At 36.2% G+C, this 17,858-nt stretch overlaps 1 protein-coding gene across 4 annotated transcripts in view; it reads left to right on the forward strand.

The window, feature by feature from the left end:
• PRKG1 (protein kinase cGMP-dependent 1) overlaps positions 1-17,858 on the forward strand; it is a 1,107,834-nt gene that overhangs the window by 1,066,009 nt on the left and 23,967 nt on the right. For 3 of the 4 annotated variants that reach the window (XM_032491411.1, XM_006181681.3, XM_032491412.1), the window contains exon 10: positions 2,084-2,180. In XM_032491411.1, coding sequence (XP_032347302.1) covers positions 2,084-2,180 — 97 coding nt within the window. Of the gene's footprint in view, positions 1-1,317; positions 1,983-2,083; positions 2,181-17,858 lie in introns of those variants that run through there. The other variant, XM_032491413.1, reaches the window with a different exon arrangement.

A 17,858-nucleotide genomic window follows, 5' to 3' on the forward strand; every position in this document is an offset into this window, starting at 1 on the left:
AATAACCCCCAATTCTTTTGACATGAATGCATCATACCCCAGACTCATTGGGCAGCTACTGATTTTCCTGGACCATTTTAATCCACCCCAAGATCCTTCTGTGGCTTCTGGAACCCCTTGAGGTGTTCAGAACTATGGTCCTAAACCCTTACAGTGCATCAGAATCATCCAGGGAGCTTTAAAAATGTGGATATTTGATACTGCTTCCAGAGATTGCTGATTCACTACCCAGATTAAGTAGTTTCTAAAAGGTGCTCAGGTAGTTCTGATGTGCAACAAATGGCTGACCACTTACTTGGATATTTCCAGCCTAATTTTACAGAGCCCAAGTGTAAGGATTGGGAGGGGGTGCATCTTCAAGAGTTATAAGTAATAACACCATACTTTAAATGTATAAAATGATATCAAAATAATCTGAAAGAGTTTACCCTCTGTGCATCTGAGATTTCTAAGTCCAGCAAGCACATAGGATGTTATTCAAAAACAATCTCATTAAGAATCTGACTGCCAGGAAATGCTTGAACACAAACTATCACGGAGTCTGATCCAAACAGATGTCTTTTTAAGCACCTGTTGGTGTGAACTCTGCCACTGGCCCTTTAAATGGGATGGAGTTTTAATTTTCCAAAAGTAGGGAGCCAGTTGGCATGCCAGAAATGTGCATTTGTTGCTTGCGTTCCATTCTAGAAAACTACCTCTTGAAGTGCTATGTTGATCTCTTGATTGTGTAGTTAATGAGAGGAGTCTGCAAATACCATGCAGATTGACTAGCAGCCTTACTTATAGAGGTTTATTATAGGGAGTTGATTTCCCATAATCAGCTAATAATGAAAAACAATGTTTTTACCCACTTGTGAATTTTTCAAGAATTGACATGTTAAAAACCAGAACTGTGGTTGTAAATTGGAGAATGTTCAAATCTCACCTGGAAAGCCGTTTCACATTTCTCCCACGTGGGGAGTCTGAGTTTGTGTTTGATTATAATGGAATAGCTAAAACGTTACACAGCCTAACACCAAACATGTCTGTGGATGATTCTATCCAAAAAGTGACACAAGCTGTGTTAGTATCAGTATTTCAAGCGTGTTGATCATGTCTATCTATAGCATCCTACTGAATCAGGTACCACCTGGCTGAAGGTCATGGGTTACACATAGCTATTCAGATAGTTCGAGACAGCTGAATTACTCTCTGACCTGACTTTAGTGAGTGGGAGGATCATCTTCATCTTTATGCCTTCCTGCCCTTTCTAAAAATAGTAGGGCCTTTAACAAGGAGATATTTTAAGCTGCTCATATTCACTTGTCTCATCAGCAGCAGCTTATTTTGGCCACTTGCATGTGTCAGATTTGCATGTGTGCATAGTTAGACTTCTTGGAGGAGAGTCCTTGCTCCTCTGCACCTTCCATATAAGAAACTGGCGAACAGAAAGACACTGGGATGACTAGCTGAGAGTCAGTGGGCAGACACAAACGGAGGGAAGACACTTTTTAGGAATGTGAATACGCTTCCAAAATCATCCATTTCAGACATTTTCACATCAGTCCTCAGCTTTTCGGATCTGTTTTCATAAAACCTGGCTGTGATTTCACTCCAGAGACCTCAATGATCTTGCCGCTTTTAATAAATATTGATAGGAGCCACTGCCAGCCTGTATCCGGATAAGGGAAACTAATGAGAAACTGCCATCCAAAATCTGAACGGCAAAAACAAAACCGAGCCAAACCAAATAACCCAAAACAAAACCGAAAAAGAACAATTCAAACAATCCGTGCTCACAAGAAGACGCGTAGAAAAACACCAGGATGTAACTTTGATTTGATAACTGGATTTATCAGTCACATGACTGACATGCAGTGGGTACTTTGTATTTTTCTACTTTGAAAAACAAGTACAAATCTATGTTATTCTGCACAACGGGGACCAAAAAATTATGAGCGTGAGAAAACGCAGACTCTAAAAGCAAGATGGAATTTAAGCAGGTAAACCCTGTTTCACAGTCATGTCATTCCGGTACAGTTGTACGTGGTACTCGTGTTGGCACCTCTAAGAAATTTCCATTTTTTCGCATCAAAAAATCCAGATATGAAGCTGAAGCTGCTTTCTTCGCCAACCTGAAGCTGTCTGATTTCAACATCATTGACACCCTTGGAGTCGGAGGTTTCGGACGAGTAGAACTGGTAGGTGATTGTTCTTTAAAATGCTTTTTAAAGTCTCCATCTTCCTTTTTAACTTTTTCTCCTAGATTAAGATTTCTCTTATCTCTTTTCTTCTCCCTCTAATTAATCACGACTATTCCTAAATCGGTACCAAATACTTTCATATCAGCACATCTGAGTTTGCAACAAAGTGAGCTATGTTATACAATCAATAAGCTAAAAATAAAATTAGCACTGAAATCGTTTGTAGAAAACCTCTTCATATTAAATGAAAGGTAAATACATTTACTTAATGAGGAGTCATAAAGCACTTATTACTCAGCTGATTTTCTATGGTCTCTGTTTACTTCCTTAGTTCTGAGCAGTGCTCACTAACTCAGTTATGCACCCTGTCTCTAATCACAGTAATTAAACTGTAAATTTATATATAAAGGGACATGGGATATATTTACATATATGTTTATGAAAATAACATATGTAATTATTCTCACCACTGCTTTAAAAATCAAGTAAATGGCGTTGTAGTTATTCTGTGATTCTGTAGTTTCAAGCACCTATTTAGATTGACAGTACGTATGTACTATACCCCTATTTAGGGTACAGTACATAACCACATAAGATTGATAGTTTGAATATTTTACATAATTTATTTCACACAGATTTTTATTTGTATATGTACATACAGACACATACACACAAAGCTAAGTGCTAGTGAAGGTGAAGATATTTTGGTGCAAGTTGTATGTTAAATACATTGTATGAATGTGATGGAAACCAAATGAAAGCATGTGCTCTATTCTGCCTTTGTTTAAAGTATAAATTTTAAAAAACTGACATAGTGCAACAAAAATTAGAAAAAGATGTATTCTGCTGACTGAGTTGCTGCATTCCAAGACTGTGTGGCTGAAAACTCTATTTGAGATTGCAGATTAATCTCCACCTCTCCTGAATGTGGAGGAGTCCCTGATATCAGACACCAGTACAGTATGTGAGGAACTCCCTGAGACTGTGTACAGTTCAGTAAATAGTTACTGTTGCCATCAGGAGACTGGAGAAATCCCCTTCCATAAAAGTAGACTGACCCACTGCTATTTTTTCTTTATCTTTGTCCATTTGTGTTGCAGCTGGGATTTCTTACTCTGACAAGCAGAAAAAAGGTTATTTACTTAAATATTAGACAAGAAAGTGTCTCACTGACTTTGCTTTGTGCTTCTCCTAACACTGGCTGGAGATATACTACTGGAGTAATACTCCTTCTGACTTCATAGTGCACCTCTGGGAATCTAAGTATTCTCACTTATACGAGTGAAGAATCAAGTGAGGGCCTAGAAGAACCTCTTGCTTTTCTGAATCCTGCCAACTAATGCAGTCTTAGATTTGTTTGTCAAGAACACTGATTTTTTGTGATAGTATACCTGTTCACATTGCTAATGAAGATTTAGTGACAGTGCCCTACATTAGGGGTATTGGGACATATAAACAGGACAGAGGGTAGAGCTCCTTGCCATGAAGGGTTTATTGTCTGATGTATTTATTTATGTAGTTGTATATGTCTAAACCCCTCTGTGAATGAAGCAGTCTAAAGGACAGACGTTCCTAGAGATTAATTTTATGATGGTTACAGTTTCTTAAATAATTTTTAAAGACTCGACAATAAATTGCCGTTTTAGCTGACCAAAAAAATCAATGTTATAACTTTGCGGTCTCCTGGAGTTCTGATAACTTCAAGTTGGGAACCTTTAAGTTACCAGTGAGCTACCCTATGAAATATAGGAATCTACTCAGAATTTCTGAAATATGGGAAATCATTGAGACACTGAAACCACTTCAAGCTGAATAATCAAACGCCAAGCTGATAGTGGGACTCTTCCAGCAAATTCCCTCAAAAATGTGTGAGGAGGCACAAATAACCACAAAATTAAGGAAGGTTCAAAATGGGTGTATAAAAGGTAATGCAGTTTAAAAAGACTGTGTTTGTATGCATGTGTGTATTTGAGTACACACATACTTCTATTTAATCTCCATCACAGGAGAGATAGTCAAAAGTAGTTCAGTCTAATTTTCTTCTCATGGACATTGTATTTCACTCTTTTACACAAATGTTTATAGACTCAGGGAAATCATAACCTCAAGGATGAATTTAGGTTGGAGCTATAACCCTGTTTACAGACACTCTAATTACATTGCTGAATGATAAATCCATAATGGGTTATTAGGTACAACCAGTACATCAAGGGTGGAGATGCATGTCCTTAACCTCTGAAGTGTAATCTTGCACTTCCCAAACACTGTGAAATGATCAGAATACTCAGATTGTCTTCACTATTCAATGTGGACAAGCCATTGAAATGATCACTATTACCCTTGAATCCATTGCCCCCAATTTTTACTGCTTACTAACTGCCAGATAATATTAATTACTGGGTAGGAAAAATAATCTGTGATCGCTCATTTTTACATGTATTCAGTGATGCCAGAATTGTGAGTTTCGCCTCAATACTTTGTAACCACACATACCATTGCCATAGTGTATAGCAAATCACCATGAGGGCAGTGGTGACTGCCCAGGTGTACCGTTAGAGTAGGACCCACACCATTCACAGGTAGGATGATCTAGGCAGAGCCCAGCTCTGTCGTGATTCCAGAATTTTTTTCTTCATTCCCCTCTGCAAAATGGTGCATGTGAGATAATTGTATTGATATTATAGAGTGCTATTTTTAAGCAATATAACCTTCCCACGGACTCATTTTACATATGTATACCCAGTACTGAACATGTTAACACCCAGTATGTAATACTCAGACACTGAACTTATCAATCCTTAGTTCAGTAGTAATGTTGATAAATGACATAAAAATGATCAAAAGTTATACTTTAATTTTATAATAGTATTTTTTTAATTCCCCAGGTGTAGATTTTAAGATTATAAACTCTTGGATATGAATAATTAAGAAATTTGAGTTTGTGAACCCCATTTCCTGTTAGAACTAAGTTAGGACTGTTTATATTCTCTTGCTCAATGTAACACCCTTTAAAAGACGTCTTAGCATTTCTTACTTTTTATAACATGTCAATTTAGATGAATTTAGGTGCAGGGGTATGCTTCAGGCTGAAGAATTGCTAAATAGTTTACTGCCAACTTTTGGAGATTAGTACATAATTTTGGCACATAATAGAGACCTAAATATTTGTTTAATGATGAGATTAGAAGCTTGAAGTAAAAGTCTTACATAAATGGAAATTCTGATCAAAAGTTATTCAGTCTATTTCATAAATATTTTTAGCATAACCGATTTTAGCTAGTTTAGTACCAGACATGTCCTGTCCACACCCATTACCTACAGGAAGTCATTTATACTGCTTTCCTTCTTGTGATCTGATATATACCATATTCTGCACGTGTTTTATTTTGAAGAATGGGCTTTCAAATTTATTCAAGTGCTGTTTACAGAATGTCTTCCAGAAGACCACACTCCATTCATAATAGCACCTTCAGCTAAAGAACTCAGCTTTTTAATATGTGATTTACTTGTTAAAGCTATAAGGACTGCTATAAGACATCTAGATAATCCTGTTAATTTACAAGGCGTGACTGTAAAATAAGGAGATTGATTTTACTGATTACAAGTGAAAATTAGTCCCATTGCTTTATGGTCGCATTCTTACTTTACTTTCCTTTGCTCTTGTCAGAGAGGTATGTACTTACTTTTCAGAGTAGATTGGTACAAGCCAGACTTAAAACTAGCAGTGCTGGGTGATGGATGCTTTAAATATTATATGTGTAATCTATTTATTCAGCAATTCAGTGCCTCCTCTAGCAGAGCACCATACTTTATATATGTAAAATTTAGAAGTGATGATATGGAAAACATAATCTCTGTCTTCTTGGATTATATTCTTTCTACATAATTTATTATGCATTTATGTAGTGAGCTCTCTGCTGGGACATACCACGCTCGGTAGACAGTGCCTCTAGGGACTCAGAGTCTCCTGGGAGAGACGGTCAAACAAGCTAATACGTAAACCCGCAATCCAAGTATGAGCAGCACATGCTCAGTGCAGAGAGGAGCAAGCCTTCCTGGAGGAGGCAGCATTTCTAAGACAGAGGGAGAGTTAAGGGATCAACATAAATAACCCCCACAGCATATGGTGCATTCCTGCAAAATCAGACTACTGCAGGATGGTTCAAATACACTGGTGTTACTTTCTTACTAAAATAATCAAGCTTTTCGTTTGAACCCAGCTTTATAATCTTCCAGTTGCTCTCATATCCAGTATATAACTTCACCTTCCTAGCTACCCTGAGAGGCCTGATCCACATTTCATAGGAAAGAAGTCAGGAATGATGCATATGAGGGCACCTAAGACCACACAGTCACTGACGGAGCTGTTGCTGTTGCCATTGCCCAGAACTACTGTTTTTTGTTTTTGTTTTTGTTTTTTTAACTAGAATCTTTTTTTTTTTTTTTTTATCATTCTGGCTTCTAAAACTATTTATATTCTTACCACCACCAGCCACCATTATAAAATCAAACGTGTTACTTCTGGTTGCATGTACACCTATGTTTTAAAAGAAAGTCTTGTAGAATCCAAGAACCTGCATTAGACATAAATACAGAATAGATGCTATGATTATCTGCTGTTCACCTCTACTGTCAAACCTTCAGAGAATGTATTTTTTCTGAATCCTTTCCTGCCCCTAGTTTAGTGTTAAAACATCTGTGAAGGGGGCGGGGGCAGAAATCAGACAGTATCACATGGTAGCTAAAAGCTAGAGCTCTGAATCAGACTTTATGGATTCAGATCTTACCAACCGTATATGATTAGTCATTTACTTACCCCATCTGAGCCTCAGTTTCCTCATCTCCAAAATGAGGATAATAATAGAATATGTGCCTCATAGGCTGCAAAGATTAAATGAGTTAAAATCCCCAAAATAGTGCTTCACACATTGTAGGTCAGTAAGTGTTGGCAATGTTGTTCTTGTTATTAAAATATGATAATGATACACTTCTCATTTTCAACTATCCATATAGAAAAGGAAGGGAACGGAATAATTTTACTCTTTAATCTCCCAATGTTAAGCCAAATCCTGGGAGTACAAGCATTTCTCCAATATTAGAAAGAGCCCAAGGTTTTCAAACGACCTACAGTGATAGCTTCTGTTAAATTCCCCCAAACCACTAAAGCTCCTGACTTTCTGATCTCTCATGAGTGGAGATGGGAAACAATTTTCAATCTTCCTCACACTAAACCTTTGTGCGCTTGAAGTAGTCTGCTCTTACTTACCCATTTCTCTTCTAAAGAGTAAAGCCCCACCTCTTAACCTCTCAGTAGGAAATCTTTTTTGTTGCAAACGGCTAAATCATATCCAGTTTCTCCAATCTCCTTAAACCATGGTACCCCAATGGGGCCCAAGAAGGGTCTGGCTCTTGCCAAATGGAGGACAAAGGTCACCTCTCATTTGGACTGCCCAGAAGGGGGGACTGCAGTAACAAGTTGTAAGAACCCTGCCAACTCGCAGCCACATTTGCGTAACAGGGTCTGTGTGCTGTATATGTGAGCATCCTTACCACTCTGGGGGCAGTCTGGCCAGCTGCTTGGTCACTGTGAGTCACATGCCAGTGGCCTGGAAGGCTACGTAAACCAACTTATAAAAAAAAAAAGGGGGGGGGGACTAAGAGATGACTAAGCAAGATATTAGGTGATGAACCTATTACTCAGCCAACAGAGTTTTGTTTCATCATTATGAAAAGCAAAAGCTTAACTCCAAAGGGAAATCCTATGTAAGATGAAAACATTTCAAGAGCATCTTACTGCCAGGCCACACAACAGTGAAACAGAATAGCTGTGGGATTGCTGGGCAGCATTGCCATTTGCGCCCACAGTGATTTGCGCTGCAGAGGATGCCTGGGGGAACCCTGCTGTCCTAAAGTCAAGTGTCCTCTGTAACCAAAGTGACTAAGGACTCTACACTGGTTGAAAACTCAAAGATTGCCTCATTTTAACATAGCCTTTTCTCTAGGCTTACCCTACTTGGTTCATTATTAATACATCATCCTCATTTATATCGATTCTTCAAAAGAATAAAAACTGACACAAATTATTAATTGTCATAAATAGCACTGATTTCTAAGAAAATAACTTATTTAGATAGCTAATGAAAAGCCAATTTGATAAATGCTAATGGAACATGACAAGCACAGTCTCAGCACAGGCATCCCTCAGAGAGATTGTAGGTTCGATTCCAGACCCACTGCAATAAAGCCAATGTCATTATAAAACAAGGGACAGGAAGTTTTTGGTTTCCCAGTGAGTATAAAAGTTATGTATACACTATACTGTAGTCTATAAAGCATGCAAAAGCATTATGTCTAAAAAACAATATACAGACTTTCTTCATTGCTTAAAAATGCTAACCATCATAGCTGAGTCTTCATCAAGTCATGGAAGTGACATCAAAGAGCTCTGATCGCAGATCACTGTAACAAATATAATAATAATGAAAATGCTTGAAATATTGGGAGAATTACCAAAATGTGACACAGAGACACGATGTAAACAAGTGCTGTTGGAAAATGGCATTGACAGACTTCCTCAATACAGTGTTGCCACAAAACTTCAATTTGGGGGAAAAAAATACAGTATCTGCAAAGTGCGATAAAATGAAGCAGAGTAAAAGGAGGTATGCCTGCATACTGTAATGCCTGAAGTGTCCAACCACAAGATAGTGTCTGAGCAGAAATCACAAGTAATAAAATTTATCTCTACTTTGCCATATGCAAATAAAGTAAAATATGCATCAGTCCATCTTATTACTGTAGAATATATTTTCTTTAGCACATTGATAGTAGCAACACAATTTAGACTACATGAATAACAAATAGAACAATTACCTTCTTACACATCTTTTGAAATTATAGGACTTTTATATACTAATTATCTATTAAAATGAAGATTTTTTTTGTTTGAAATTAGTGTCCTATAGTAAAGTAAAATGTTAACAATTCCTCCTCTAAATCTGCAAGTTATTCTAGAAAGATCAGTGTACAGTCAGCCCTCAGTATTCATGGATTTCACATCCATGTGTGCAACCAACCTCAGATCCAGAATATTTGATAAAGTTTCAAAAAGCAGAAGTTGAATTTGACGTGCACCAGAAATTATGTACATTGTATTTACAACTATTTACATAGCATTTTCACTGTACTAGGTATTAGAAACAATCTAGAGGTGATTTAAAGTATACGGGAGGATGTGTATAGGTTCTTTGCAAATATTATGCCATTTTATGTGAGGAACTTGAGCATCTGAGGATTTGAGTACCCACAGGGGTTCTGGGACCAATCCCTCAAGAATACTAAGGGACAACTGTAAATCTAGAAGGTACTGGACATGTCTTTCCAAGGCTTTGAATAAATTTTGGATGAATTGTTTTATTGCCAATTAACAGTGTAGTCACTCACCTTTTTATTCTCTGTGACATAAATTTGATTTTTTTAACCCAGTGAATTTATGGTCACATCACATTCAGCAAAAAATTATCTACTAAAAAATTCCTAAATAGTTTTCTGAGATATAGAAATATCAGGTATGATTCCTGCCTGCAAAGAATTTCTTGCCTTCTCCTAACTAAGAATATAAGATTAATACATATGGATGATATCAAATGACCTCCTTTAATATTGTATTAAATTCTAAATCTTGCAGAAGGGTTCTCGGCCTTTCAAAAAGGGAGCATTTGGAGCTGTTGATGTAGAGAGGCCCTGAGAAGGCACAGAACTCAAGCCAGGGCTCAGAGAATAGGCTGGGATTTAAGTGAACAGATGATTAAAGGCCATTCAGGGGAAAGGCCATTCCAGGAAAAGGTTACAACAGGGAAGGCCACGTGTTTTCACGGGACACCAAAGCAAGTGCCCTGATTAAAAGCTGTGTGAGGGAGCAATGAGAAATATTAGATAACCAATTGATAGAGTTTAATTATATTCTTAAAGGAAATTAGACTTGAAGGCATTTGGCATTTGGGGGCATTAGGTCAAGTGAGGAAAGTGAATAAACAGCGTCAGCTCTGAATTTCCCCCATGAAATAAAAGAATACGCTATAGGGTGACTGGACGGTCTATTTTTAGGTGGCGCTGCTCCCAGAAATAAACATCATAATTTCTCTTCTGAATAAGGTAGTTCACCCTGTGCCAAGATATATTCCACATCCCTGAAAATTTTATGTAAACACTTTCAAAGAGAGATCCCTTCCATGAAGAAGGGAAAAACTGTCTCCTTGTGTATGTTAGTAGTGTTGAAAGTAGCCATGTCCTCTTAAAGAAAATGAAATGATTTATTTTGCTTTCTGGAGATAAACATAAGAAAAGATGATTCTGTATGTTTCAGTGTAGCTTGTCAACTGTATACATTTGATTTATTGCTAATTCATACTCTGTCCCACATGCTACCATCCCCCATTGCCAGGGATATATACCACATAATAGATTAAACACTGGGCTAAGAGATCAGGAGATTTTCTCGGCCAGATGTCTTGGATCTTAGCCCCAGCTCCAGCTAACTGCCTTGCAAGTTCACAGTAAGAAGAGGGAGCTCATTAATACTCAAAAAGTAAGAAGCTAAACTAGTGAGAACCACTGTCCTGCCACAGTTGTAATCTCAGATTCCACATCCACATGAACAAAGCAATTTAAATGTTTAATGTAACTGCTTTTCATAGATGAAGTTAGCATAAGCAAAAAAACAGTAAACATGTGTTGAACTGGCTTATCTACGTTTGAAGTACCAAATCCTGTGAAAATTTTGAAGTAAAAAAGAAATTATATTTTCTTTTTAATATCAGAAAGGGTGAAGTTTGAGTATAGCATATATTAAGATTTTAAGATCTGATTATAAGCTATTTGATTAAAAATCTTCCAGTATGTAACAGTTAAAAATTATAGTTATTTATGTCTAACATTTCAAAAGTATGACTAGAATGCAAACACTCTCATGAGTTAATCTGATCGCATCTCAGAGAGTTGAATTTTGCAATATGATTCTGTTTCATTTCAACTCATTTTAAACCTTCACAGTCAATACATGAAAGAAATTAAATTGTCCACTTCTTATACTCAACCCCATCTATGTGAAGTTTTAGGTTATGCATGCTTTAAGTATTAGAATTCATTGAATTCTGTGAAATATTCAAGTGATCAATTTAGAAATATGTAAGCAAGTTTAAAATTGCTGCATGTAGTATTTCCTTGTATGAGTGAGATTATGGTAATAGAAATTAAATCTTATGGGAAACAAAATATTTGATTATTTGGTGAAGGAAAATAAAATATAAGTAATAAAAATCAATTTTAATAATCACAACTAAATGAAATAAGGTTTATGTAACAAGTACTGTAGGAAAGAGAAATATGCTTAAATTGCACATTTCAGTAAGCAGTCTTGAAGCATTGTAGGTATATAGCCTTTTTTTAAAGTATATTTTTATTGAAGTATAGTCAGTTTACAAAGTTGTGTCAATTTCAGTGTACAGCACAATGCTTCAGTCATATAGAAACATACATATATTCATTTTCATATTCTTTTTCACCATAAATTACTGCAAGATACTGAATACAGTTCCTTGTGCTATACAAGATAAACTTGTTGTTTATTTTATATATATTCCTTAGTATCTGCAAATCTTGAACTCCCAGTTATCACTTCCCACCCCCTTCCCCGCCCTGGTAACCCTAAGTTTGTTTTCTATGTCTGTGAGTCTGTTTCTGTTTTGTAAATAAGTTCATTTGCCCCCTTTTTTTAGATTCCATATATGAGTGATATCATATGGTATTTTTCTTTCTCTTTCTGGCTTACTTCACATAGAATGATGATCTCTAGGTCCATCCATGTTGCTGCAAATGGCAGTATTTTATTCTTTTTTATGGCTGAGTAGTATTCCATTGTATAAATACACTACAGCTTTATCCAGTCATCTGTTGATGGACATTTAGGTTGTTTCCGTGTCTTGGCTATTTAAATAGTGCTTCTATGAACATTGGGGTGCATGTATCTTTTCAAATTAGAGTTCCCTCTGGATATATACTCAGGAGTGGGATTGCTGGATCATATGTTAAGTCTACTTTTAGTTTTTTTGAGGAATTTCCATACTGTTTTCCATAATGGATGCACCAAACTACATTTTCATCAACAGTGTAAGAGGGTTCCATTTTCTCCACACCCTCTCCAGCATTTATTGTTCATGGACTTTTGAATGATGGCTATTCTGACTGGTGTGAGGTGATACCTCATTGTAGTTTAGATTTGCATTTCTCTGATAATTAGTGATATTGGCCATTTGTATGTCTCCATTGGAGAATTGCTTGCTTAGGTCTTCTGCCCACTTTTGGATTGTGTTGTTTGTTTTTTGGTTATTAAGTGTAGGAGCTGTTTATATATTCTGGATATTAAGCCTTTGTCAGTCATATCATTTGCAAATATTTTCTCCTATTCCATAGGTTATCGTTTTGTTTTGCTTATGGTTTCTTTTGCTGTGCAAAAGCTTATAAATTTAATTAGGTCCCACTTGTTCATTTTTGCTTTTATTTCTATTGCCTGGGTAGACTGACCTAGGAGAACATTGCTAAGATTTATGTCAGAAGATGTTTTGCCTATGTTTTCTTCTAGGAGATTTATCATGTCTTGTCTTATATTTAAATCTTTAAGCCATTTTGAATTTATTTTTGTGTATGGAGTGAGGGAGTGTCCTAACTTCATTGATTTACATGCTGCTATCCAGTTTTCCCAACACCGCTTGCTGAAGAGGCTGTCTTTTCTCCATTGTACATTCTTGCCTCTTTCAGATTATAGACATTTTTGATGAGAGGTTGAGGTGACTTTGGGAAGAAAAACAAGTATGTAAAGAAGAGAGACTCTCTCTTGATTATCATTTGTACAAATGGCAGAAGGAATCAAATGAAAAAGCATAGATAAAAATGAATTAGGCTACTTTTCTATGTTCCTTTGTTCTAAAAATGATATACCTGACCATATGTATGAATAATTTGGTGTTTATGTATGAAAAAAGTTTTACACATAAAATCTTAACCATGAAATTGTACACCAGGAGCATGCCTCTATGCTCGCAGCTGAATAGTTTTCCAACTCTGACGTCCCTATTAAAGTCACAGGCCATCCTTTGCATTCTCTGTGTCAGCTGGACATGCCTCATGCAGACTGAACACTCCCTGTGTTCTCTTCCCTGTGTATCCTCTGGGACAAGCCAGATGCTGTTATTTCTTAAGTTTTAGATACTGATTAAAAGAAATCAATTATATTATTGTGTGATACCGAGAGAAAGGTAAGTAATAAAAAACTGTGGATAACTAGTGAGAAGAGATTTTAACAACAGATGAAAAACAGAAGATTTTAATTAAGATTATGGTTAATGTTTGTAATTCAGTAATTCTCACATAAGAATTACCAGGTTTGGGTTTTTTGGTTGGTTTTTTGAGTTAGGAAATGTTGAGGAGTACAATCCAATACTACTTTGTAGAAATGCTTTCTGTGCACTTAAAAAAAATTTCACTTTCAATAATGTAGTAAGTCAGTTCTTCCTGAATATATGGGCACATTAGCACGTCACATCCAAAAAAGCAGAGTCAGAGCTACAGCACTGCTTTTTCTTTGTCAAAGAAAAATTTCCTTAAATTCAGACAGAAACATTTTTCCTATTCCTTTTTTTTGTTCAGGTGTTGAAACAGCTAATTTAAGAACAGATTTAGTTATGAATTATAATAACATACTACTTATAAGCATCCATTTTAATTAACACTCCCACATATCTTGGATATCATGGTAATAATGATTATAGTTCTTACGTAGCACTTTTTAATTTTCAAAGTAGTTTCATACACTGTCTGATTTGGTCTTACAATATCCATGTCTAATAAGGTAATATGATTTTATTCTCATAAGTGAGGAAAATGAAGCTCCAGAACGTTACATGATGAACTTGGGTATGATTACAGTTTGTACAGTCTTAAAATAATAAAAGACATTACCCAGCAAAATACATATTATTTTGACTAGAGAAGTCTTAAGAATTTTGTGATAATTATGTACATTTTACTTAAAATGACCCACAGTCACACCTTTTTTTTTGGACATGCCTTTTTTTAATTTAGGCCTTTGAATAGATAGCAAATAGAGAAATCATTAAAAAAATTTTTAATAAAAATGTTAATAGTTTACAGAAATGCAAGTAAAAATGAAATATAGTTTTGATTAATTGGGGAACTCTTATTGAAGGGGTAAAGATAAGCATAGAAATAAATGCATTTCTGACATCTAGTTTCTTAAAACAAAGTTAAAATATAACCATTTTCACAATTAATAAACATAAGAACTAGAAAATATAGATACACATCTTCTCTGGCTTTTTCTTCTTTTTAAAAGAAGTCTTTAAAAGCTTTGTTGAGTATACTCTATATACCACGAAATTGTACAGTCACCACCACAATCCAATTTTAGAACATTTCCTCCGCTTTTAATAAAGAGTCCTTGTGGAGTATTTGCAAATACTCTCCATTCCTACCCCAGCTCCAGCAACTACTGAGAGTTATGATCTCTCGCTAAACAGTAACTTTTTCTAGTGTACGTTTTCCTATGCTAAAACTTCGTTTTACACTAAATGTTTTTATTTTCTACATGAGTAATTGTAAAGCTACTTCTGTGTGGATCTAAATATCCAGGTGTTTAATGTACAGAAACTTCATGCCTTTTTTCGTTTTCAATTTTATGATGATTTCATAGCTACTTTATACTCTGGTCCAGCTTTATTACTGTACCAACTGCTGCAGAACTTAACTGTTTAAGTTGTTTCCTGAAGGTAGAGGCTGAAGCCAGTATCTGATAGGCTATGAAGCGTTGTCTGGCAACAGATGAATATTGGAAAATGATGGAGACAGAACAACCTAGTGCTTACGCTTGTCAAGAGAATCTTAATAGTTGGGTGACTGGTTCTCTTGGTTGTTAAAGCTTTATGATAGGTCTTTCGCTGATTTGGTGAATGTGGTTGAGAACTGTAACCGGAGTGGAGAAAAAGCACACTCCTGCGGTTTGCAGTTTATCTTATAGAACAGGACGTGAAAGCTCTCTCAATCTGGGGCTTGCTTTCTCTCTTTCTTGAGCGTCCTTCCTCCCTTCCTTCCTCTTTGCCTTCTTCACGTATAGAACTTTTCACTATAGACCTTGTCATGAATTCTGTAGGTTACCTCAATTTGAATTAAATGTGGGCTGCTTAAATCTTACAATACGGACTATGGCTTGTGTTTCTGGATTACTAAAAAAACTATTTCCTCTCAGCCAAAAGGAAAGAAATGACTTTATGCCATCCCACATAACATGGATGGCCTGATTAAACTGTGTGCTGTTTTGTTTAGAGAAAATATTTGCCATTCCTGTTCTGCTGCTGTCCAGCTATTATAATTATGACGACTCTGCCTAGAGTCCCTTATGCCTTAGGGCCTGTTTTAATGCTCTTCTGGGAAAGCTCCTGCTATTTGTCCAGTGCATAGTCTTTGAAAATTAGTAATACAGAGAATACAACAGGTACGAAGCAGATCCCCTTCAGGTGTTGGGGTTGGGAGAACAGGGCAGATAAAACCACTTCCCAATAGAATGTGCATGTACTGTAAATGCCAGGTCATGCTTCCAGAGTGAATCATCATGTTTTTTTAAGCTACCTTTGTGTTATTTGGGCAATTCCCCCTTTATCCTTTGGCCCAAGCTATTGCTGCAGGTTTGTTGGGCTATTTGCATAAAGTTAAAGATAATGAATGTGCTTTAAAAATGCGTATTTACTATGTCAAGTTGCAGATTCATATAATTTTCCAGCTGGAAAGAACCCTTAGATGTAATTTAGTTTGGCCGCCTTTTTCTGAGAGGTAGCCTGAGGCCCACTGAGGTTATATGAGTAATAATAAACCTATTAGTGAAAAATCCAGGATGAGAACCCAGGCTTCCTATGTAAGCTTTCCTCTTCTTTTCTGAAATATAGTTGACGTACAGTATTGTGTTAGTTTCAGGTGCACGACACAGTGACTTGGTATTTGCATACATTATAAAATGATCACTACAGGAAGTCTAGTAATCATCTGTCCCCATAAAATATTATTCACCATGTCCCTTATGCTGTATATTACATCCCTCTGGCTTATTTATTTTATAACTAGAGGTTTACCTCTCAAACCCCTTCACCTATTTCACCACCCCCACCGTCTTATCCTCTGGCAACCACACATTTATTCTTTGTATCTATGAGTCTCATCTTATTTGGTTTTGTTTGTTTCATTTATACGCACACACACACAGCATCTTCTTTATCCATTTGTCTATTGATGGGCATTTAGGTTGCTTCTATATCTTGGCTATTATAAATAATGCTACTATCCTTTGCAATTAGTGTTTAGGGTTTTTTGGTGTAAATACTCAGAAGTGAAATCGCCAGATCATATGGCAGTTCTATTTTTAATTTTTTGAGGAACCTCCATTCTGTTTCCCATAGTGGCTGTAGCAAATTATGATCCCACCAACAGTGCATGAGGGTTACCTTTTCTCCACATCCTCTCCAGCGCTTGTTACTTGTTGCCTTTCTGATAGTAGCCATTCTGACAGGTATGAAGTGATATCTCATTGTGGTTTTGATTTTTATTTCCTTGATGATTGGTGAGTTGAGCATCTTTTCAAGTGTCTATTGACCATCTCTATATCTTCTTTGGAAAAATGTTTATTCAGTTCCTCTGCCCATTTTTTATGGGATTGTTTGTTTATCTGATGTTGAGTTGTGTGTGTCTTTGTGTATTTGAACACTAACTCCTTATCAGATATCATTTGCAAGTATCTTCTCCCATTAAATAGGCTACCTTTTTGTTGCTAGTAGTTTCCTTCACAGGTTTCTAGTTTGATGTAGCCCATTTGTTCAGTTTGAGTTTTGTTCCATCCCCTGAGGAGACATATTGAAAAAACATTGCTGAGACTGATATCAAAGAGCCTAATACCTGTATTTTTTCCTAGGCATTTTAGAGCTTCAGGACTTAAACATTAAGTCTTCAATCCATTTTGAGTTTATTTTTTGTATATGATGTGAGAAAGTAGTCCAGTTTGAGCCTTTTGTATGTAGCTGTTTAGTTTTCTCAGAACTATTAATTGAAAAGGCTGTCTTTTCCCCACTGTATTTCCTTGTTTCCGCTTCATGGCTCAACTGACCATATAAGCCTGGGTTCGTTTCTGGGCTCTCTATTCTGTTCCACTGGTCTATGTGTCTGCTTTTGTGCCAGTACCTACTGTTTTGATTACTATAGCTTAGTAGTGTAGCTTGCAATTAGGAAGCATGGTACCTCCAAGTTTGTTCTTCTTTCTCAAGATTGCTTTGGCTAGTCAGTCTTTTGTGTTGCCACACAAATGTTGGAATAATTTGTTCTAGTTCTGTGAAATGTGCCCTTTTGACAGGGATTGCACTGAATCTGTAATTTGGTTGTATGGTCATTTTAACAATATTAATTATTCCAATTCATTAGCATGGAGTATCTTTGAAATTGTTTTTGTTGTCTTCAGTTTCTTTCATTAATGTCTTCTAGTTTTCACCATACAACTCTCTTACCTTCTCAGTTAGATTTATTCTTAGGTGCTTTATTCTTTTGATGCAGTTATAAATAGATTTG

The sequence above is a fragment of the Camelus ferus genome, chromosome 11 (assembly GCF_009834535.1).
Source record: "Camelus ferus isolate YT-003-E chromosome 11, BCGSAC_Cfer_1.0, whole genome shotgun sequence".
In the NCBI taxonomy this organism is placed as follows: Eukaryota; Metazoa; Chordata; class Mammalia; order Artiodactyla; family Camelidae; genus Camelus; species Camelus ferus.